Source organism: Engystomops pustulosus, chromosome 5 (genome assembly GCF_040894005.1).
Source record: "Engystomops pustulosus chromosome 5, aEngPut4.maternal, whole genome shotgun sequence".
In the NCBI taxonomy this organism is placed as follows: Eukaryota; Metazoa; Chordata; class Amphibia; order Anura; family Leptodactylidae; genus Engystomops; species Engystomops pustulosus.
The window spans coordinates 50,441,948-50,465,531 of record NC_092415.1 but is presented as its reverse complement, the minus strand read 5'-3'; the positions used below and the strand labels follow the sequence as shown (position 1 = coordinate 50,465,531).

General features: G+C 37.0%; 1 protein-coding gene across 9 annotated transcripts in view; it reads right to left on the bottom strand.

Annotated features, from left to right (window-relative positions):
* ST18 (ST18 C2H2C-type zinc finger transcription factor) overlaps positions 1-23,584 on the bottom strand; it is a 166,288-nt gene that overhangs the window by 86,642 nt on the left and 56,062 nt on the right. For 8 of the 9 annotated variants that reach the window (XR_011855708.1, XM_072151929.1, XM_072151931.1 and 5 more), the window contains 3 exons: positions 14,947-15,043; positions 6,984-7,038; positions 3,857-3,887 (listed from right to left, as the gene is read on the bottom strand). Coding sequence is in view for 8 of the 9 variants with exons in the window: in XM_072151929.1 (XP_072008030.1) it covers positions 3,857-3,887; positions 6,984-7,038; positions 14,947-14,961 (101 nt within the window). In the remaining variant the exon portion in view is untranslated. Of the gene's footprint in view, positions 1-3,856; positions 3,888-6,983; positions 7,039-14,941; positions 15,044-23,584 lie in introns of all 9 variants that reach the window. The other variant, XM_072151928.1, reaches the window with a different exon arrangement.

Here is a 23,584-nt window from a genome sequence, read left to right as displayed (position 1 = left end):
CAGGATAATACATTATAAGAATGTGGCAAAATCAGTTGAACACATCGGCTGCTCTATTCCACCAGGCATCAGATTTACACAATGTGGATTATCTAATATCATAGTAGATTAGGTTGAATAAAGATGCGGGTCCATCAAGTCCAACCTATAATCCTAGATTGATCCAGAAGAACGCAAAAAAACTCATGAGTAATGGTAATTAGCGCATAGTGGGGAAAAGCAGCTAGAATCCAAATCCTTAGATCAATGGCTCATCCCGAGGATGAATACCTAGAATCCCTTGATCTTGTCCATTGTAGCAAGTTCTACACTACATTACAGACTCCCTGTCTATAATGACGGTGAAGGTCCCCCACCTTTACAGTTTAGCGCTGCTGTTTTGAGGGGGCCTTCTCGGTATCCATTGAATGGTATGGGATTTATGGACTACTACATGGGCGTGTGCTTTAGTGCTTAATCTTGAATACATATTCAAGAATATCCACCGCAACCCAGAGAAAGGCCTCTAGAGATATTTATATTGTCTCTTGTTTTTTAGGCTCACAGTATATGTCATCTTGTAGGGTAAAGGGCCTCAGGACCCAGATATGACTTCAACATTTTCTCTTCCAATAGTAAGGTTTCTGCTACTAGCCTTATATGGTCACATCAATGCTTCTTACATATGGATTTAGGGTGATTTCAGGAGCCCTTGTCACCATTTTTGACATGTCTGTTGCAGTCAACCCTTGCATGAAATGACAATTCTTGTATATTTTTAACAATTCTTTAGTTTTTCCATGGCAGACGATGGCAGTACTAATTGGACAGTATCAACCCGTTTAGAGACAACCCTCACCACTCAATAGAAAACACTGAATGGGAGGGAGCTGACATAGAATTACGCTATAGTGTGATTAGCTGTGGCTAATGCCTTTAACAAAGGGCGTCCTTGCCACTCCTCTACTAGGCATGGTCCCCATCATGTCCCTACACGCCCACTTCTGCAAGGTTTTGCAATGCAAAATTTGAATAAAAATATGACCTATATGCAGAGTGGCATGCACATGGATATATCTCAGAATATAGGCAGTGACATTCATTCTTTCTAAGAGGAGACCTCGCCAATGGCAAAAATTGGACTTTTTAACTTCCCATTGATTTCAGTGGATTTTTTGCACAGATGTTTTGCTTTTCTTTATAGTGTTGTAAAATTTCACAATAGCACATAGCGCACACACATTTTTACTTCTATATAACAGTTTAGTCTACTTTAAACACAAAGTAAAACCTACTAAAAATATAACTCTGGATTAGTGGTGACCTAGCCTTTATCCTATATTATCATCCTACTATATCCTTTGCTTACATTGTAACCTTCTGTATAAGTTGTACAAATCTACTCTAAACTACTCTATAGGGCAGTGTTGAACAATGAAGTGTATTTAGTACTCTGGACCAATTATAGGGATTTTCAAATTCTTTCCCTGAGAAAAGGAAAAAACTTAAATAATTTATGTGAACAATATGAACATGATAGTTTGTGTTACCAGTTGGGGTTGAACCCGAATATCAAACTCGCAACCTTATGTACAAACCAGAACATTGAGGTTCGGGTTTGCTCAAAACTACATATTTTTGTTAGGAATTTTTTAAATAAAGTGCAAACACTTCACTTTTCTTTTTTTCTTTTTTTTTTAACAATTTTTTCTATAATTGGATATCTTATTTAAAAGAAACAATAACCACACTAATATTTTGAAAAAAAAACTATAATTATTAGTAAGAGACAAAATAATTGCATCAAGTGGTAAGGAGCCAATGCATGATACGTAAGGGGCAATAGGGCAACATAGGACTCCTGCATAGGATTTCTAATGCTGCTATGTTGTTGTACTTTTTTGAAGTTTTTTAACCTCTTTCTGACCAAGCCTTAAAATGCTTTAATGGCCGTAGCTTGTTAAGCAAATTCTCATACTTATTGGTGTAAGGACCATAATGTTTTTTGTGCAGTTCCTTAACACTTTTTGCACTCTTTTCTTCATGACACATAGGGCTAGGAAATGACCCCCTGTGGGAGCAGATCAGACCCAGCATACATGGCAATCACATGACCGGCTTAAATTCAATGTTTTTCTTGGCCATGAAGATATAAAGGAAACATTGTGGACTACACAAAATAACCTGTCTTAACCGTTCAGTGCTGTGTTCTATATGTAACATGAGCTTAGTTGCTAAGGAAATATCTGAATTTATTCAATAGTTTGTCAACCTTTGTAAATCTATGTATATGGATATATTACAGTGTCCTCAATCAAGGACAAGCATTTTTGAAAAGTCTGCATTGTCAGCGCTATCTGTTAACAAAGGTTTTCCTTTTATTTTTTTCAAGAAAGCAGCTTCACTTGGTTAAGTAAACTTCATATCAACAGTAAAGTGATTTAGAAGTATAAAAATTACATCATACAAATATACAAATCTATTCAAGATAGTAGCAACATACACGTTGCTTTGCTTTTCACAATTATTCTCTACAAAGTGTTTTGTTGTGTTTTTTTATGGTTAGACCTGACAAAGCATTACCGAGGCTCATAAATAAAAAGCTTTTAAAAGAATATATCACCTTTCTGCACACCCACAAACAGAACCAATGTTCTGTAGGCCATTTTATAAGTTTTTTCCAACAAACCTGTTTTAATGTTTATGAAAATTAGCTTCACTGTCCTCCATAGACAGGACCAGGCCTGCTGGTGCAATTGTTGTAATTTTTTATGAACACCAACTGAATCCATATACAATTATCCAATTGGATCCATTCAACTCAAATCAATACCATCCCTCTAAAAGGACACATTTCTGTTTTCCAAGCAATAGGGGGAATTTATCAGGTGTTGGTGTATGCTGCACCAGCGGTTGATGTAATCCCCCTCCCTTCCACCATGACAGATATATTTAGAGGCTTTACCTGACATATTTGGCGGTTGACATACTGCCAGGCAATTCTACACCTGTTGCAGGCTACAGTTGTGGACGGACCCTTCATGCCCCCTCACGACAATTTAGCATGGACTTGGGGTAAGGAGGGAAATACTGTAGTTGCCATGTGCCAGAAATTGCAACTGTTTCAAAATTGGCATACAAGCTTTGTTAAATCCCATATTAAACTCCACTACAAGTTTTTAGATTAGTTGGAGACCTATAGACTTCCTTAAAGGATTTTTTCCACAAACTAAACTTAGGCCCTATCCACAAGCCTAATTTGCTGATCAGTGGGGGTCTCGGTGCTGAGACCACCACAGATCATGAAAATGAGGGGTCTGTTGGACCCCTCGGCACTCTGTTAGACTATGGAGCAGACGGCTGCACATGGCCGTTCTGCTCCCTAATCTCTATATTTCTCTATAAATTGCCGAACGCTAGGCTCACCGATTTCCATTAGCTCCATAGAGTTTGAGGAGTGCCAAGGGGTCCAATGGATCCCTCGTTTTCTTAGCACTGAGGATAGGGCCTAACGTTAGTTCATGGGAAAACCCCTTTAAAGCTAGAATTACACATTTAAAAAATGAAGACTGGTTTACCTATATGCAAAACACTTCTAGAGGGCAGTCCTAGCAACAAAGGATGGTCAATATGTATAATGTATGATGAAATTAAAAAAATAGCGGCCTTTTGGTTTTATTCGATAAGTTTTCCAACATAAGTATAGGCTACAACAATGCATGGGCTTATGTGTCGATAATTTTTGATGGAAAGTTTATAAAACATGTATAAAACGTTGGGGAATTGAATGACACTGAGGTAATAAAAATAATAATAATAATAATAATTATAATACATCAAATCTAAAAACATTTAGTATAGCAGTTTATTGCTTTACCTGAGCTCTTGTTGAAGAGAATCCTCTTCCACTGTATAAGAAAAGATAACAGAATAACAAATCAATATGGATATCAAGGAAGAAACCTTCTGTGATACTGACATAAATCACTGCACATGCACTAGAAGAAAACAATTAGGGATTGCTATTAAAGCTTAGACCTCTTAGAAATGCAAAATTCTCTGAGTTTATTTTCTGTTATCTTTTTTTCCCTGGGACATGTGGTGTGAAAGCTTTGCACTTGTTAGCTTTAAAATGATCTGAGAAGGATGAAAGCTGGTGTTTATCAATACCTGCCCACACAAGGGTACACAACATATTGACAGAGCCAACAGGTGGTTTCAAAATTATTCATGTTGTTATAACAGCAACACTTGCGGAAACACACTCAGCGAAGATAATAAATGAGCAAGCCAGTTTCAATTTAACCCCCGACTGCAGTTTCATGTAAAGATAATACAGCGTAACAAAGGCAAAACTGTTTTTAGGCATAAGTATCATTATAGACACTTGTGCTGTAAAGCTCGAATTTGCTTTATTATTACTGAAAAGAATCAAACAATATAAAAAATGGGAGTGAAGGAAAACCTTAACCAAAATATTGTAGAAGCACAATGACAGCTGACTATACTATTATGTGTGATATTATTATTAGTTTTCTTATTAGAAGTCTTATTATGAGGTCTAAGGGATTCTTTTTGTAAATGCTTATTGATATATTTTTCTAGTGGTGTCTTTTCTGATAAGTACATAACGGAAGCAAATATTTTCCATATAAAAAGATAGTTTAGTTGGATCATGATGTTTATAAGAGTTAACTTGATACCGGCCGCCCACTGACTTTATACGTCAGAAGGCGTGGGTCTCAGCTTTAGACGTCGCTGAAATTTTCTTCTGCTCTTCTGTAACTATAGACAAGTTCATTATGGGATCACTGGTATTTTAAAGGGGACCTAACCTATTTTATTAAAATATTAATCCAGGGACATATTTTTTTAAATCCCTGTCTTATGCTGTGTCTATATACACTCACTGGCCACTTTATTAGGTACACCATGCTAGTAATGGGTTGGACCCCCTTTTGCCTTCAGAACTGCCTCAATTCTTCGTGGCATAGATTCAACAAGGTGCTGGAAGCATTCCTCAGAGATTTTGGTCCATATTGACATGATGGCATCACACAGTTGCTGCAGATTTGTCGGCTGCACATCCATGATGCGAATCTCCCGTTCCACCACATCTCAAAGATGCTCTATTGGATTGAGATCTGGTGACTGTGGAGGCCATTTGAGTACAGTGAACTCATTGTCATGTTCAAGAAACCAGTCTGAGATGATTCCAGCTTTATGACATGGCGCATTATCCTGCTGAAAGTTGCCATCAGATGTTGGGTACATTGTGGTCATAAAGGGATGGACATGGTCAGCAACAATACTCAGGTAGGATGTGGCATTGCAACGATGCTCAATTGGTATCAAGTGGCCCAAAGAGTGCCTAGAAAATATTCCCCACACCATGACACCACCACCAGCAGCCTGAACCGTTGATACAAGGCAGGATGGATCCATGCTTTCATGTTGTTGATGCCAAATTCTGACCCTACCATCCGAATGTCGCAGCAGAAATCGAGACTCATCAGACCAGGAAACGTTTTTCCAATCTTCTACTGTCCAATTTCGATGAGCTTGTGCAAATTGTAGCCTCAGTTTCCTGTTCTTAGCTGAAAGGAGTGGCACCCGGTGTGGTCTTCTGCTGCTGTAGCCCATCTGCCTCAAAGTTCGACGTACTGTGCGTTCAGAGATGCTCTTCTGCCTACCTTGGTTGTAACGGGTGGCGATTTGAGTCACTGTTGCCTTTCTATCAGCTCGAACCAGTCTGCCCATTCTCCTCTGACCTCTGGCATCAACAAGGCATTTCCGCCCACAGAACTGCCGCTCATGGGATGTTTTTTCTTTTTCGGATCATTCTCTGTAAACCCTAGAGATGGTTGTGCGTGAAAATCCCAGTAGATCAGCAGTTTCTGAAATACTCAGACCAGCCCTTCTGGCACCAACAACCATGCCACATTCAAAGGCACTCAAATCACCTTTCTTCCCCATACTGATGCTCGGTTTGAACTGCAGGAGATTGTCTTGACCATGTCTACATGCACTGAGTTGCCGGCATGTGATTGGCTGATTAGAAATTAAGTGTTAACGAGCCGTTGGACAGGTGTACCTAATAAAGTGGCCGGTGAGTGTATATATGCTGTATATAGGGGTCGTGTGTTGGGGCTACCTATCTATATAATGGGGACATGTGCTGTGGCTACCTATCCATATTCTAGGGGTGTCTGTTGGGGTTACCTATTTATATACTGTTGGCATGTGCTGGGGATACCTATCTATAAAATGGGGATGTGTGCTGGGGCTAAATCTCTATATACTGGGGGAGTGTTCTAGTACTGTACTTATGTCTTGAATACTCCATACTGGTGCTGTATTTATGTACTAAGCTTTGTTCTGGTGAAGTATATGTGTAAATCTTCATTATAATAATTCATGGCAGGCACAATATCAAAATTTGAAAGACACTGAACATTTTAACTAAGGGGGGATACTGTATGTGTTAGAATTCATTTGGGGGGGAGCCTTAGGTCTTAGGTAACTTATTGGAATAGTGCAGCATACACTATAGTCCATACTTAGTTGCATGTCTCTAGCAATTTTCATTGGCGAGGGGGCTTTTTATGCTAAAATCAGAAAGCTTTGTATATATTTTATCGACCGGGAGGAGTACAGATAAACTGCCCAGGAAGGGCATGTTGGAGCTGACGGAGACACTAGATCAGAGCTATGGATTTTTTTTTTACAAAAAAAGCATAGGGCACAGTATAAAGATTTCAGTGGGATCCTGTTATTATGTTTAATGGTTCCCTTCACGGAATAAACTTTCTGAAACTATTGGTTCTGATTATGGCAAACCTCTCCCCAATTGGTAACACCTAGTGTTTAAACTTGTTATACACATCAAGCTTTAAGACATCTATTGTTGGAAATATCACTTATAGAAAGATTTTGTGTAACCAATTAATGTAACGTAAAGTAACTTACGGTATATTGTAAATAATAATAAATATTAAACTTACCCTTTATTTCTTTTGAGAGTATGCATAGATGAGTGTCTTCTCCATCTACCGCCATCTATATGAAAATGTAAATGTCATGTCAATATAAAAATAAGTTAGAATAAAATCTTTAAATTGCTAAATAAAAGCATATGGTTAGGTTTCTAATTTTCACCCCCCCCCCCCCAAAAAAAACAAAGAAATAATTTTGAGTTTATCACAAATCTTGATGCTTCTTCTCTCCTTAAAGGGTTTGGCCACTTTAACTCATGTTTTTGTAATGTGTGTACAGTGTGTATAGTTATTAAAAGTTCTGCTCTGATTTCTTGATATGTAAAGTGAAGCCTTCTGTCTTTTACCTCATAAGCCGGACATTCCTGTCCATAAAATGGCTGCAGATGGAGGGTCATGTGATCAGTATCTGTCCATGAGCAATCACCCTGATAGGACCTCAATGTTATAACCATGAATACTATGATTAGATCCTGGCAGGGCGATTATTCATGGACACATAATAACCCTCCATGAACGCAGATGACCCTCCATCTGCGGCCATTTTATGGACAAGAATGGGAAATGTCGGGTTTATGAGGTAAAATACATGAAGCTTCACTGTACACATCAAGAAAGCACAGCAGAACTTTTAATAGATGTATACTGGCAGTCCCTGGGTTGTGCAGGTTTGTTCTTAAGTTGAATTTGTATGTAAGTCGGAACTGTATATTTTATAATTGTAACCCCAGACCAAAATTATTTTGGTCTTTATGACTATTGTAATTTAAAAATGTTGGATTAACAATAACAAACCAGGATTAACAATAAAGCTAAATTACCGACAACTTTGATAACTGTTATAGCTGTTTATTGTAGCCTAGGGCTAAAGTACAGTAAATTACCAAATTCCAGAGGTCCAGTTTTAGGGTTAGGGTTAGGTGTTCTTAAGTAGGGGACCGCCTGTATTGGTAAATTTCCTAATATCTTGCCCCCCACCAAAACATTACAAAATTATAAGGTGGACACCTCCTTTAAGATCGTTGAGAGTCTAGTTTAGTGCTGCTCAGTACTATGTGTCTAATGATGGTCTTACTCTGGTCTGACAACTATCGCTATGCATTGTACAGTAGTAAATGTATGATTAATTTCAAGGACAAATATTCAAAATTACCAAACCTGCTGCATAAATATAAAAAAAAACATAACTACCTCAAGGGTTATTTGTTCCGCAAGGTACAATGATGACCACTCTAAATGTCCTCATTTACTAAGGAAATCCTTATATTTAGGGACGTGCCACTGCTGCAGCCAATCACTGGCAGTAATGTTGACCTTGCTATTCAGTGATTGGCTGTAGGGATATCTCATTAACATAAAAATATTCCACTTCCTATTACATAACCAGGTAAATCATAGTAGATTAGCTTGATCAAAGACATAGGTGCATCAAATTCAACTGATAAACCTACAGTGTTGATCCAGAAATAGCAAAAAAGACAAAATTCAAAAGGAACTGCTACCAATTGGTTCATAGTGGTAAATTCCTTCCGAACTCCTGAATAAATCCTTTCATTAATGGATTTTAAAACTGACAAAAACCAAAAAACAAGAGAGCTTGTAATTATAGCAAACAAATACACTTTATTCAAAAATACCACATACAAAATAAATAGACCACTTTCAGAAGGGATTCCTGAAAGTCAGAAATTAAGGGGGAACAAGACAGTGTCCCAGGTGGAAATGGGACAGACACAAAGAACCTATGGCCCCCCTACCCTGTATGTGCCCCAGAAGTTGTGCAAAGAAATATATCCAAAAATCTATAATGTCCAAAAGTAGGACTGTAATGAAGGGCAGTGGACCTATGTGTCACAATAACTGTGCATTCAACCGGAGGTACCATCCGGTGCCAATACACCAAGTCAGAAAACAAAGTCAAAAAAGCGGCCACACTTACCCAATAACTGACTTTGTTTTCTGACTTGGTGTATTGGCACCGGATGGTACCTCCGGTTGAATGCACAGTTATTGTGACACATAGGTCCACTGCCCTTCATTACAGTCCTACTTTTGGACATTATAGATTTTTGGATATATTTCTTGGCACAACTTCTGGGGCACATACAGGGTAGGGGGGCCATAGGTTCTTTGTGTCTGTCCCATTTCCACCTGGGACACTGTCTTGTTCCCCCTTAATTTCTGACTTTCAGGAATCCCTTCTGAAAGTGGTCTATTTATTTTGTATGTGGTATTTTTGAATAAAGTGTATTTGTTTGCTATAATTACAAGCTCTCTTGTTTTTTGGTTTTTGTCAGTTTTGGAGTTTGGAGGGTGGTTTATATTATATATAGGGGCTCTTTTGGTGTTTCATGGATTTTACACAGAACCTACTTCCAACAACATCATATTTTGCTTTGAAAAAAGGAATCCAAGCCCTAATTGAACAAGCATGACAGTGAGTCCCATATTCATGCTTTTACAGTAAAGAATCCCTGTGTATGTTGATGTTTCATTATCATTATGTCTTTAATTAGATCAGCTTTGTTTCAATGTTTTATATTGGATATAGTATCCTCCCCACAAATTCTTCACATATACGTACTACAGGCAGTCCCTGGATTACGTACAAGGTTCTATACATTTGTTCTTCCCATGAAGACAAGATTCTTAAATATACTCAGGAAAAAATATCACATACAACCGTAAATCTCTTGACTATAGTCAGATTCTGCTCATGAATAACTTCTCTTGCCTGCACACTGCAGTATTATCTGCCTCTTGCTTCCCCCTTCATTGCAAGACAAACAGTGTGCAGAGACGTACTCTACAAGCTACAGACAGATAAAGTCTTTATAGCAGTGCTGACTGTGTGTTTGCAGAGTTCAGTGTGTAATTGTGTTTTATATCCATCTCATGGATCTCTCATCTCTCATCTGTCTCATCTCTGTTTTTCTATGTGTCAGATACTAGTAGAATGTTTAGAAGCTAAATAAAAGTGTAGATAAACCCTTAGCCATGATAATCTAAGCACATTATCAATACACAGCATCTCACAGCACAGAGGAATCATGATGTGTCTGCTTAGAGAATCCCCACTCACACTCTGGATTCTTACACTGACCTTTGTAGGTGATAGGACAAAAAATAGCAATAAAACTGAGTAAAATTGTGAAGTGAAACTTTTCACTAAATATTTTTGTATTTCTATACTTCAAATTAAACATTGTATACCTCAATAAAAGTTTTCTTTATATGCATTATACTAAGGGAGTGCTAAATGTTATAGAAGTAGTTACATATAGTAAATAGACATTGCTACTATAAGTGTGGGGATAGCCATTGTATTGTAGCAGCTCATCTTGACTCAATTTGGTACAGGTTTACACTGTGCTAATAAATAACAATACCAATTGACATTCTAGTAACATATTGGCATGAGTAATACATAGTACAAGGTAGGTACTTAATAATGACCTGGTCTGCGGTTCTTTCCAGTTTTTTTTTGTTATAATGGAAGAAGTGACAAGAACGGAGCCAGTACCATGCAGGAGGAAAGGTTCTGTGGATGGACCATTGTATAAAAACCAGGTTTTCAAATGATTATAGCAGCTTTTTACTCATAAATAGTATAATATACCATTTCTACAGAACATGAGAAAAATATTTCGCATCCTACCCACATCAGAAACAAGAGACAATGTGGCGTAATTGTGGAAATAGTCTTTTGTTTTTATTTAATGCTGCATATTATAGAGTAGTCAGCACACGGAAGATGTACAGCGGAGTGTCCTCTTTGTGGAAGCAATTGTAATGTGAAACATGATCTATTCTGTGCTGCTGAGTTGTGATTGAAGGCACTGACCTGCCATAGACTTATAATAGGGGAGCAGGTGTGGCAATGATGGACTTTAATTTCCTTTAATAAACCTTTTATGTGCCACACTTTTACTGCCATTCTACGCTCTCCAAGGTCCTGCACATAATAGGTTCATTACTTTTGATTACTATAGTCTATTGAGATAAACAACTCCAGAACGCTGTATATATTATGCGCAGATATACTATTTATCCATTGTGTTTTTTTATGGCAAGCAACTCCGCCGACAAAATTAAAAGCAGTCTGTGCTTCAGTTCTGAAAAGAATTACTACTTGTTCAGACCCAAGTAAATGCCAAGAAATGATTTTATTGAAATATCGCCCTTTTTCATTGTTCTTCCAGGCATCCATTATGGACACACAATATTCATAATTGTTCAGCATTTCATGGAGTTTGTTCATTTATGCACTTATTTTTGCAAATGACCTACATTTAGGGACACATACAAAACCTCTGCCATAAACCATCTGAAACGCTCTGGGACTGATTTCAATCATGTTTCTTTCACTTTATAATTTACAAATGAATGTTTCGCCCTCGTTCCTTTTAGTGCTATTTTTTCACAAAGTTATTGATGAGACTTAACAATAATAGGCTATATGTCGTTGAGTGCTAGTTATACAATATTTGCTATTTAATGATCATCTGCCCTCATTGAACTTTTTTTTTTTACTGCTAACAAAAAGCTATTTATATGTAACATTCTGATATTAATGTCTTAATGGAGGTTTTCTATGCCAGCTATTAAGGGCAAACAGGCACATAGAAAGTCACCCTGCAATGTTTCACTGTCTGAGCCGCCTTCTGTTCAACTAGATTTGGACAAGAAACAATAGTCAGATAAATAGGGTTCACTGGGTTCTACGATTTACTGCACTACAAGACCAAATACAGTCATTTGGGGAAATGTAGTAAGGGTAGCCAATAGATAGCAACAACACAACAGACATTACTATGAAAACCTGTTCAGTTTTTGTCATGCAATCTCCTGAAGACCTTTCAGTTTGGGGCCTTAAGGACCTGGTCATTGTTTAAATGGTTTTATCTTTGCATTCAGTAGCCATAATTTTACAGTAGCTGTAAGGGGGCTTGTTTTTTACAGTTTCTTTGCAGATTGGACTGTCATTTTCATCAGTTCTATTTTAAACAACATATTATTCTTATAATTACAGTATTATATTTTTAGGGAAAGGAATTGCTAAATAAATCCCACTGAATGTAATCTCTTTTTATGAATTTAAAATGTGTTAAAATGAAATATTAAAGGGAGTCTAGTACCTCCCTAAGTATTATAACCGGTTGGCAGCACGTCTAGTGAAATACTCAGTAATTGTAAAAATAGCTTTATTTTTTCTGTCCGTTATATAAATCCATATGCTAATGAGGTTGTTGATGTGCCAAGGTCATTTTAGTGTATACAAAGCAATAGTATTCCTGCAGAGACCACTACCCTCTCTGTCATAGAAACAGAATATTTGTCTTGTGAGAAGCATGGGGCAACATTGGAAGTGATTTACGTAGAAATAGGTGTGCTGTGGACATTCCCTCAGTGCACCAACTGTATATCATTAGTATATAGAAGTCAAGGTATGTTGGGAATTAAAGTGCATTTTTTACAACATGCTGCCGGTAAATTATAACCATTGGTGGAGGTGCACATGTACCCAGCTAGCACACAAACCCATTTCTTTCTAAGGGCTAAAGGCATGGCTGCAGTTTCTACTGCCGAGGCAACAAATTTTTGAGCTAGGCCAATTCCTCCATGTGCTTGCTGCCCAAGCAGCGCTTTTCTCTTATCAATGGCACATGAGTGGAACTTGCCTGCTGATGATACATGGGTCGCAAACACACCATTGGTCTAGTATTTACAAGCAGTGAAAAGTACATTTTCTCTTGCAGGTAACAGTAGGCTACATTCACACGAACATAGCCATAGCCCGGCCGAGCACACGTTGGCGATTGGGAGAGGCTATGGCTCCGTGTTTTGTGGCCACGGTATGGTGAGCAAGCTTGTGAGAGCTTAATTTTTGTAAGACGAGGTAATATTTGTAGCAAGTTAGGTTTTTTCAATAATTTGATAACTTTTTTCATATATTTCATTTTTGAATAGCAACCTACAAGCAGCAGTGCTCCTTCATTGTTTTAGTTCATTAATTACAGTGTTCGCTATGTGTATTTTAATTTTAACAATAAATTATATAAAATCATCCTCTTTTCACAAACAAGATAACAAGTACCTGATCAGTGGGCCCCAATGGGGACCCCACTGATCACATGAATTGTGAGAGGTGGTGTGGGTCCCCATGTTCCCAGTTTGATCAAAGTAGGGGTTGAACAAGCTGCTCCTCCATTTCAGTAAATTGTCAATAATTGCCAAGCACTGGATTTTTGTTTACTGGAGAGGCATTGTACTGCCACTTCAATTAAATGGGTTAATGGGACTCCATTTTAGTTATTATTGATGGTCCCAGTGGTTGGACTCTCACTGATCAGGAATTGATCAATCCTGTGCATAGGTGATTATTTGCTTCCTTAAAAAAAACTGTATACGTTTGCATCATATTTTCACAATCATATGTAACATATGCTTTCCTAAAATTTCATAGAAATATATCATAGAAAAGACCTTGCAGAGATAATTTCTGGCTGTTAGGAGTCAAACTCTAGTCTAAGCCAAAATCTCCAAATGAAGATAACTACCGATACTATTACTCCTTTATTGGTTCTGTAGTGAAACCCAATCTCCTTCTACTCCGTCCTTTTACCAAGTCTTCCCATATAACCTTGTAACTATTAATACTTTTTCATCCAGTTCTTTATCTACATTCTTTACATGTTTTATCCATACACCGGTTGCTACGACTTTCATGTTAAACCATGTGAAACCCATTTTAGCATTTGAGTTTCCAAGAAGTAGCACAACAAATATGTTCCATCTGGCGAGGAAATTAGAGCTTTACTTCAAAGGGACTCTAACAAGTCCATTAATCCAGGTCTTTAATATTTTACCTTGGTAGTAAAAATCCATCAAAGTACAGAAAGCATTGGATAACTATAGCATAGACCACTTAAAATGTGGACATTGCCTTCCCAGACATATACACTGTGTAGCTTCCAAGTAACTTTGCACAACTGGCAGAGCTGAATGTAAAACAAAACCATATGTTTATGTTCTATTGCCAAATGACTTCAGCAAATAATTCTATTATTCCCCCAGGTAACAAATGTGTGCCAAGTATTTCTATTAGAGTGTATCACGAAGGCATTGTAGGGCAGAGAAATGAAAGAGTCACTTGCTAGCTACATATATATTAATAAGATGATAAAAAAGCAGAATATTAATTCTATCTTGGCAAAGATAGAGTTGATTGATGTATTTTAGTTGTTGTATAGCTAGATAGATATAGATAGACCTAATAACCTACAGTAAGATCATTGAATACCCACTGATTTGGGAATCCAAAAAAGTACCCAAAAGATTGGATCTTTCCTTATTGAAATATTCACCCACTATGGTTTTCCTATTTCCTCGGGCTGCACTTCAGTTCCTATAGGGCTCACCATTACCCTATGAATTTATTGGTAGTGCAACACAATGGGCAGAGACCAGTAACAATACAATGGACAGATTTATCAATCTGTTCCATTGTTGTTGTAATTTGCACTAAAAATAAGTCTGCACCACATTTATCAAAGGTTTTAGACACTTTTAAGACAAGTATGAGAAAAATATTGCTGATGAGCAAGACTTTTGGGGAAGCTTTCTGGCACAAACTATGCCAACCAATAGAAGGTGCAAAGTATGACCAGACACTATTACACTACATCAGATCTATCATCCCGCCTTAAACAAAGTAATAAATCTTGTGCGAAAGACTGTCTCATCTAACTGTGCACGTTCTTACCTTACCGCACTTTTAATAAAATTGCCCCAATATTTTGTGGCCTTTGGTGCCACACATCTCCAGAATTAAACTGAATATATATATATATATATATAATAAAATATAATAATAATAATAATAATAATAATAATAATAATAATAATATAAATTCCTATATAAACAAAATGATCATGTTTGCGAAAAAAGGAAGTTAATGAGATACCTCACCGTTTTCCTGCTCATATAAAATGATATGTAAGATAACTCCGGTCAGCAGGGCTATGTTTCAGGTGCAGATTTAGAAGATAGTTCTGTTTTTCATTCTCTATGGAAAAGAAAATAGATTTTCTAAGTAATGAGGGTGACCAAAAGAATGTATACAAATCGTTTGTAGCAGAAGATAAATGCTCCTTTCTCCCTTTGGATTAGTTTCAGTCTACATATGGATTCAGCTTGACAATCCAAATGTATTGCTCAAACTATTATCAAAGTTCAACAGACTTAAACCATTATCTATTTACATAGGAACCAGAGAGCCATGTATGTTCTCAGTGTTTGTAGTGTATGCAATTGTTGCAATGGTTTGTAATAATAATGATAATAAATAAATATTACATCGAAGAATATAATAATGGACATTGGTTTGCTTTTTTGTTAACAACATAGTAAAATAAAAAAGGTCAATAAACAAATGCAACCATTTGAAAGTATAGGTATGGATGAATGTGCTTGAGAAATTACTGCCATGTTCTGTTCTGTCCAGTTTTATTCCACCATTGGTTATTATATTTTTGTATTCTATCCTGGCTATTAAAGGCCAACAAAACATGACAAGTCTAAACAAATACTAAAAGATTAAAGGCCATATGACTGCATACACTGGAAAAGTATATTGTTCACGGCCTTGCATTGAAAAATAACTTACTAATACATTGTAAACCGTAAAAATCAGCAGGTACTCGCCTTGTTAACCTAAAAATCTTGGAAGAAGTGAATTTTGTTTGTTGCTCCTTTATGTTGAAATTCTTAGTTTTCCCTAGCCCTCTTCTCCTCCATACAAGAGGTAACATTTATAGTGGAAGAATATGGTAAAATATTTTTCCTGCTGGAAGCATTCATTTCATCACCTAAACACATGTTTCACATGTAGTATACATAGTTAGTAGGATTGAAAAAATAAGGAGATGGGTCCATCAAGTACAACCAAGTAGGGCAATGGAAGGGATTGATGGAAGGGATTACATAACCACCAATGTCTGTCTGTAAGAAGGCCTAGACCCTTGTTGAAGCTCTCTGCTGTCCCTACTTTGACCAGCTCCTTAGCTCGGCTATTCTACAGATTCATAGTTCTTATAGTAAAGAAGCCTTTCTGCCCCTGGAGATTGAACCTTTTTTTATCCAAATAGAGAAATACTCAAAACATAAAACAAATACTCAAAACATATGTACAATGCCCATGTGCAGTTTACAAACATTTTAAGTTTTTTTATAGGCATTTTTTACAATTATGCATACTGTATACTAGTATTTATCACTAATTATTAGGTATGGAAAATGTTGTTATAAAAATAAAAAACTACTTTGACTTTTGGTAACACATATGGTCATATTCTGTCCTCCTTCTGAAAAAAAAATAACAGGAGGACAGATCTTACCATAAGAAATTATATATTTTTGTTTATATTTATATCAAATCTCAAAAATGCACCTTTCTTGTTTTCCTAAAAAGCAGGGTAACTAAGTCAGAACTTTTTTTTTTGTCACCACAACAGTGACTAAACATCTTCCTCTGGGAAAACCGAACTAAATGCAGTAATTAAATTCATTAATTTTACTTTTGTTAGACATAAGGGAAAGTATCAGACACACTAAGGATTTTAACATACAATTTCACAAAAATGGAATGGAGGTCAATCCAAAATTACAGAATAACGTTCAGAATGTGTATATTGGGCTCTATATAAATTACAGACCGTTGTCGATGTCGAATTACAAATATTTTCTTTTATTTTTTGTATATTCTGGAATCCATCGTGCAGTACACAATGGTAGACAATGCATGGCATTTGTCACATATTATTGCAAGACTTTTGGTGATGTCTCTGTGCATTTTATAAATGTATTATAGCTGATTTTTCATTTCTTTTACAAAGATTGTCAATAAATGAACTAAATCACATAAGGGAGTAACAGGACTGCCGCACAGATCCCTGATGCCAAACCGATTAGCATCCAAATAAACACACAGCAGCACATCATCTGCACAATGCAATTTTTTTTTTACTATTTTAATAGTGCTTCTCAAAGGGCTTGTTTTCAACTTTCTTCAGTGGCAAGTTGGTTCTCAGGGGGAAGAGTCGCTTCCTAATGCTCACAGCTTCTACCCAGTCTAAAGGAACCGTTTGCTGTCATATGCATCAACCCTCTGCCCTAATCCCATCTGCTGTCTATTTCATCCCGAGAGACTGAGAGTTAAGACAACACAGCTGAGATCCACTTAGAAAAGTACATGTAGGGTGTAGAGAAGAAATAATCCATTTATTCTATTAAAAATATTGAAATCCACGCTTCATAGCAAACAATGCAAAAAAATACTTTCGGCATCTACTCTATCTATGTATGTATCTTTAATTAAATTTTTTTAAAAAATTTTTATGGTGATAAAAAGTAAATTGTATGGAATAGATTTAACTGCTTCTCTGTTTAGGGGCATTTTGTGTATTTTTAGAATTAGATATATTTGTATCATTTTGTACCATGAACCATAAACTATTCTCTGATATGGTAGATATTGTTCTTTTACATCCCTCCACAGACTCTAGCTCCGACTGTAAACCCAAAACCCATGAGAATGACTCTCTTTACTTCATTGGACAAGATCATTTTGGCTCCTCTAAGTTGGGTAACCAAATTATCTGGGTGAGCACATTAATAGGAAATACCAAAAATGTTATGAATTTACGAGGATTAAAGGCTGTAAGCAGAATAAGAAAATATGGCCACCTTATTCCAAACACCTCTAACCATGTTAAAGTAGAAGTAAGCCATAGGTAAGGCTTCCAGCAAAGTCATAGGGTTGAATTAATGAATAGTAGGAATGAGCTCCCTTGCTAAGTTGTAGAGACTCTTATTCTATTAACTGTATATGCAGTGCAAATACAGTGGACACTAATAATTATATGTTCTAAAAGAGAACATTGGTCAAGGTTTGTCATAATGGGATTTGTTATACACAATGTTGCTGTTTGTTAATCTGCAGAAGATTATAAAATACCACACTGATCAATATATTAGGCCAGATTTGAAATTCGGAGTCCATCGATCCAGAATACGGTGCATTTTTTTAGATGCTGTTATCATGCCATCTATTAAAAAGTGATACTCAACTACAAAAAAAGGTATCAAACATTTTGCAACAAAACAAGTTCCCTTACTTAGGTCACCATAAATTGCCAGCAAATTTGCAGTGAAACTGAGTGGAGCTAGAGAGACAAACTGGATCAGTCCCACAAAGACACTTAGGAATAAAAACAATATATATAAAATTCTTTCTGTTACAAAACAAGTGTCAATTCATACATAGAGATGGTAAATCGGAGCACAAATACTCAGATCCAAATTCAGGTCACAATGGATGCAAATCGGACATGTAAAACTGACATTAAAGGGATGATCACATTTTGGGAAATTATTGTTATTGTTTTTATAATGACAAGTTACACAATTTTCCAATATACTTTCTGTATCAATTCTTCAGTTTTCTAGATCTCTGCTTGCTGTCCTGCTATAGAAAGATTCTATGTTTGCCATCAGTAAACAGAAACGTGGGATATAACAATCTGTGCACCTGTGTGACCATTGTCAGATTTCTATCCACCGGAAGTAAACATAGAAATTTCCTATAGAAAGACAGCAAGCAGAGATCTAGAAAACCATGAAGAATTGATACAGAAAGAATATTGGAAAGTTGCTGAAACGGGAACACCCCTTTAACGTCTATTTTTCAAAGTCAAGAATCAGCTCGGTCATGAGCATCTAGCCTAACATTTCTGTACGGAGAATTACTTCACTTTCTATGCCATGTGGGTTTGTCAAAGTTTTGAAACTTTTTTTTTGATAATGTCAGCAACACTTTACTGCCAACTCTTTAAAAGTAACTTGTGAATTTTTAAAATTTGTCTTAAAATTTGATTTAAGCCCAAAATGGTACAAAATCTGTTACAACTTTTTTGACAAGTTTTTTCAATTCCTTTCTTTCCTTTAGCTGTAGATGTACTTACAGAAGTAGCAGAGTTTGTGATTTGATTGAAGTTCCCAGTTTTGTGAAAGACTTTTAACCTCGCACTACAGACCTATTTATCTCAGTAGGGAGATCAACACTTTTTACCTTTTGAGTGAAACTCAAAAATTAGGGGGCCACATTTACTCATCTTATATCACGTTTCCTGGTGCTGTAATATTTTAGAAAGTCCTCTAAATTAGTATTTTACTGTCTGTGGATTATGAATGAGGCCTTAAAGGATATCTACTATCAGATTTCCTGATGGAAACTTGATTGATGTCCCAAACTTACTTACTTGTCCTTTTGTCTAGGGGTTTTCCTAATTTTTTGTATGTCCGGGAACCGACAGATTATCCTAAAAAAGACTTTATAAAAATATGTGAATGAGCCGGAGGGGCTTCTACTCTACGTCACCGGTGCCCCTCTTGACTCCACCCCCTGATAAAGTATGCACGCCCCATCTGCGTGCAGTGCAGTTGATCGGGACATCTGCAGATCCACAGGAAGGACCGGGTTGCAATGATTATAGAGGGGGAATGTGTACATTATCAGGCTACAGTGCAAAGAGGTGCTATGGTGACGTAAAGTCTTTTGTTCAATAAAGGAGGACATCTCCGAGACAAAAGAACAAGCAGATAAGTTTGGGACATGTACCATCAGTAAATCTGATTGTATATGTCCTTTAAGCCTGGGAAGAGACCAAGCACATTTGACAGGTGTACAATGTTGTCAGTTATTGGAAAACCCTTCAAACTCCACTTGCAAGTTAACTTTTCACCAAATATGCTTTAAGTAACATGTTCAGGCAGTAGACATTGATACTAGCTGTAACGTAGAAAACAAACTATAATATCTTATGCTTGCATTAGGTTCTATGCTTATATTCATTTTTGCTGAAATGGCTATAAATGCATTGCAGTCCTCAATTTTCCTTCACGTGCCCAATGCGTAGCTCTAGGATCATCACATGACTGATTTGCAGATCATTTTTACGATAGACTCCTAAGTCGAATGGATTATTCTATGAATTTCACTTGAATGATTTAAATAGTTCCGTGTAAAAAAAACCCTATTGTTTGAAGAGCTTTAAAGCTTTCTAGTACACTAAGTATCAGTCCCCAACTGTTCTGAGATTCTTGTTTCAATGAATGAAAATATCCAGAGGCTTAAAACTGCTCTGATCTTGTAAAATGAAAACAGTTGCGGGCTTGTTAAGTGTTCCGAGCTATTTCTTGTAACAAGCCCCACAGCTGTGCCTCTTGTTGCTGTAGGTCTCTCCCAAGAAGGGCAGCTTGGAACTGCTGGTTTTGATACAAAATATGTTACAGTGTCCCCCACCTGCCATGTGTGATTCATAATACTAACATCTTGTCTATAACAGGGATCGTTGGGTCCCCTCCTACCACTGAGACAGGTAGAAAGCCATCTCATACCCTTAGTGTATTCTTGCCATAACTTTACAATCATTTCAATGGTAGAAGTCTTAGAGTACATTCATTTTATCAGTCACCCCTTTTTCAGATAAAGGCCATTTTTTACCAGTGCAAATAGCTCAATATGTTGGTAAAAGAAGCACAATTCCCTCAGGTATTACATATATACTGGCCACAATTAATTAGATTGATACATTACAAACCATAAGAATTTTGAATATTTCAAGTGGGTGATTACAACAAGATTTGCAACCAAGTTATCCTCTAGCTTAGTGGTGGCGAACCTATGGCACGGGTGCCAGGGGTGGCCCTTAGAGCCCTCTCCACGAGCACCCAGGCCATCACCACAACACAGAGTTTTCCAGACATGACTCAAGTAATTTTTTAAGTCCCAGGAAACCCAGGACCTTTAGTGCTCAGCACTATTTTAATGTGACTAGGATCTGCAGGAGGAGCAATGAGGTGTGGACCTTGGTGAATTAACATTGGAGTTCCTGCTCTAGGATCTGTTATTATACCTATTCAAGCTACCCAGTAGATACAATCCAAATTTCTCTTTCTTCTTTCTGCTGTATTGGTGTCCTCTAAAAGCCGATATAATTAAAACCTGTGACAGAGCAGGATGTGATAAGTTACTGCTTAAATTGCTGTGTTGGCACTTTGCAATAAATAAATGGGTTATGGTGGCAGTTTGGGCCCTCAGTCTCTAAAAGGTTGACCATCATTGCTGTAGACAAAGAACGTAAATTTGTAAATAGTGTGTTGTGCATGGATGACTGTCCCTCTGTTGACATCTATAGATTACTTCGTTTTTTGGGACAACATACTTTTAAGGGTTTATTCCAGAAATTTCAGATATCTATCTTACACAGGTTAGGGGATAAGCATCTGATTGCAGTGAGTGTCAGCACTGGGATCCCCAAGCAATCACTGCTTACACTATAGCTGGTCTCAATGTCAGGGGTAGATTACGACTGCCATGGGCCCTGGGCTGCGTGAATATTATAGCCCCTACAAGTCTGAAATTCACTGCCTACAGCTGGTACTAGAATCTAGCTTCTTGGAGAATGGAGGATGCATCTCTTCTGCCTGCTTTTATCTTTAGTTTTCGAGGACCTTCAAAGGTCCTGAAATGGCTCTTGAATAAATGTGTATTGAGAGCAGGAACAGCTGTATGAGGATTTCATAGGTGAAAACGCTTCTCAGAATCAAATTCGGTGGGTGGTTTGGGTGACTGTGGGCTACAGGCTACTGCCCATATTGCCTATGTTATAATCCACTACTGCTCAGTGGTGCTTTGTTACATCCAGTATTAGGTTGTGTTATGGTAGCAGTTTATGTTACCACCATGTTACTTGCCATAGCCACCGTCCAGTTACTGTTCCTGCTGCTCTCCATGCACATCAGCATGCTATGGCTCTCACACACCACCCTGCTACTGGGTGTCAGTTACTGGGTCCTAGGTGGCAGCAGCATTTCAGCTCCTGAGATATAAAAGGCAGCTCTGGACCACAAATTATGTTAATTTAGAAATCTGTGAAAGATACCTTCAACTCTATGGACAGTATATTATAGAGCCACTGAGTGGCTGACCAGAATAATACATGAGAAAACTTTAAGTATGATTTTAATGGCATAATATTCAAAATTGTTTACAGTCATCCATGTATTTTTATCCACAAAGCTGTACATTTATCTGCTCCTCCCCTCCTGCTGCTTAAACCTTCCAGTCCTGGGCAACAGTAAACATTATCTGGACTGGCATAAAACCAAATTATTCTCCATTTTCTAAGTGATTTTCTAATTATTTTTTTATTTTTTTTTTAAATTTCAATTTTTATTAAATTTTCCAAACAAATTGACAGGATAATATCATGGTAAGTCGTCTGATGTATACAAAACATTATAGCGTATCAATAGTTACATTTCCAATACATTAAAGTATATTTCCAAGAGTGAGCAGTAAAGATTTCAAGCTTAGCATGGCAAGATAAGTCTCTACATCATAACTTTACGACTAAGGAATTGTTGGGCTTGAGTCGGTATTGTATAGTCCATCTGGTGCTTTGTGCTTTCTTCTTGTATGTTCTCGATGTTTCTTTGAGTATCTCTAGCTGGGATGCTCTCTCAATGGCCCAATTTGACCCTCTGTGTCTATCAATTTTACAGTATAGTATGCTAAACCATGATACTTAAACAAACTTAACAAATAAAACAACTTTAATGAACCATGACCTGGGATCGGTAAAAACGAGTTTTCCTGTTAGTAATATGATGTTATTCTTGAAAGTGCGGACCATCTATCCACAGACCCCATTCCTCTTTGTATTTTTGATATTTTTGTTCTTGGTAAGATATATATTTCTCATATAGGCAACATGTATTTATTAATTCTATGATTTCCTTTATCGTAGGACTGTCTTTCTTTTTCCAATGCCTTGTAATAATTAATTTTGTGGCCATTAATATATGTACTATGATTGTTCTAGTGGATGGGGGAAATTTCTCTATTCCTATGAGCAAGATCGCCAGGGGTGCAGAAAGCTCCATTGATGAACCTGTTATAGCGGATATTAACCTAAATGAATCAATCCAAAGGTTTTTTATAGTGGAGCAAGTCCATAGTATATGGAGTAAAGAGCCCCTACTTCCACACTGGCGCCAACAGAATGGTTCAACAGAAGGGAATATAGTATTAAGTCGTGTAGGTGTAAAGTACCACCTCATGTGGGTTTTCACAATTGCTTCTTGGTGGGATATAGATCTAAGCTTTGTCTTGGTTATATTAATTGCTTTAAACCACTGTTTGTCTGAGAATGTTGTGTGCAGTTCTTGTTCCCATTTTAACATGTAAGGGAGTTTTTGAAAGACTGCTTTGTCTCCTAACATGTTGTAAAAAAAAGATATGCCTTTAGTGGTATTTTTTATACTGTGTAATGTTTCCAGGAGTCTTTTGTTGACTGCTGGGAGAGCAATAGGCACCTTTTGTATAAAATTTCTTATTCTTAGATAGGAATAATAATCTGATTCTGGTAATAAAAACTTTTTTGTGAGATAGCGGAAGGTGGCTATTTTCTCTTTCTCCATAAGATCTGCCATAGAGTGAATACCGTTGAAAAACCAAGAATTTGTGTTCAAATGGTCGAGGTGT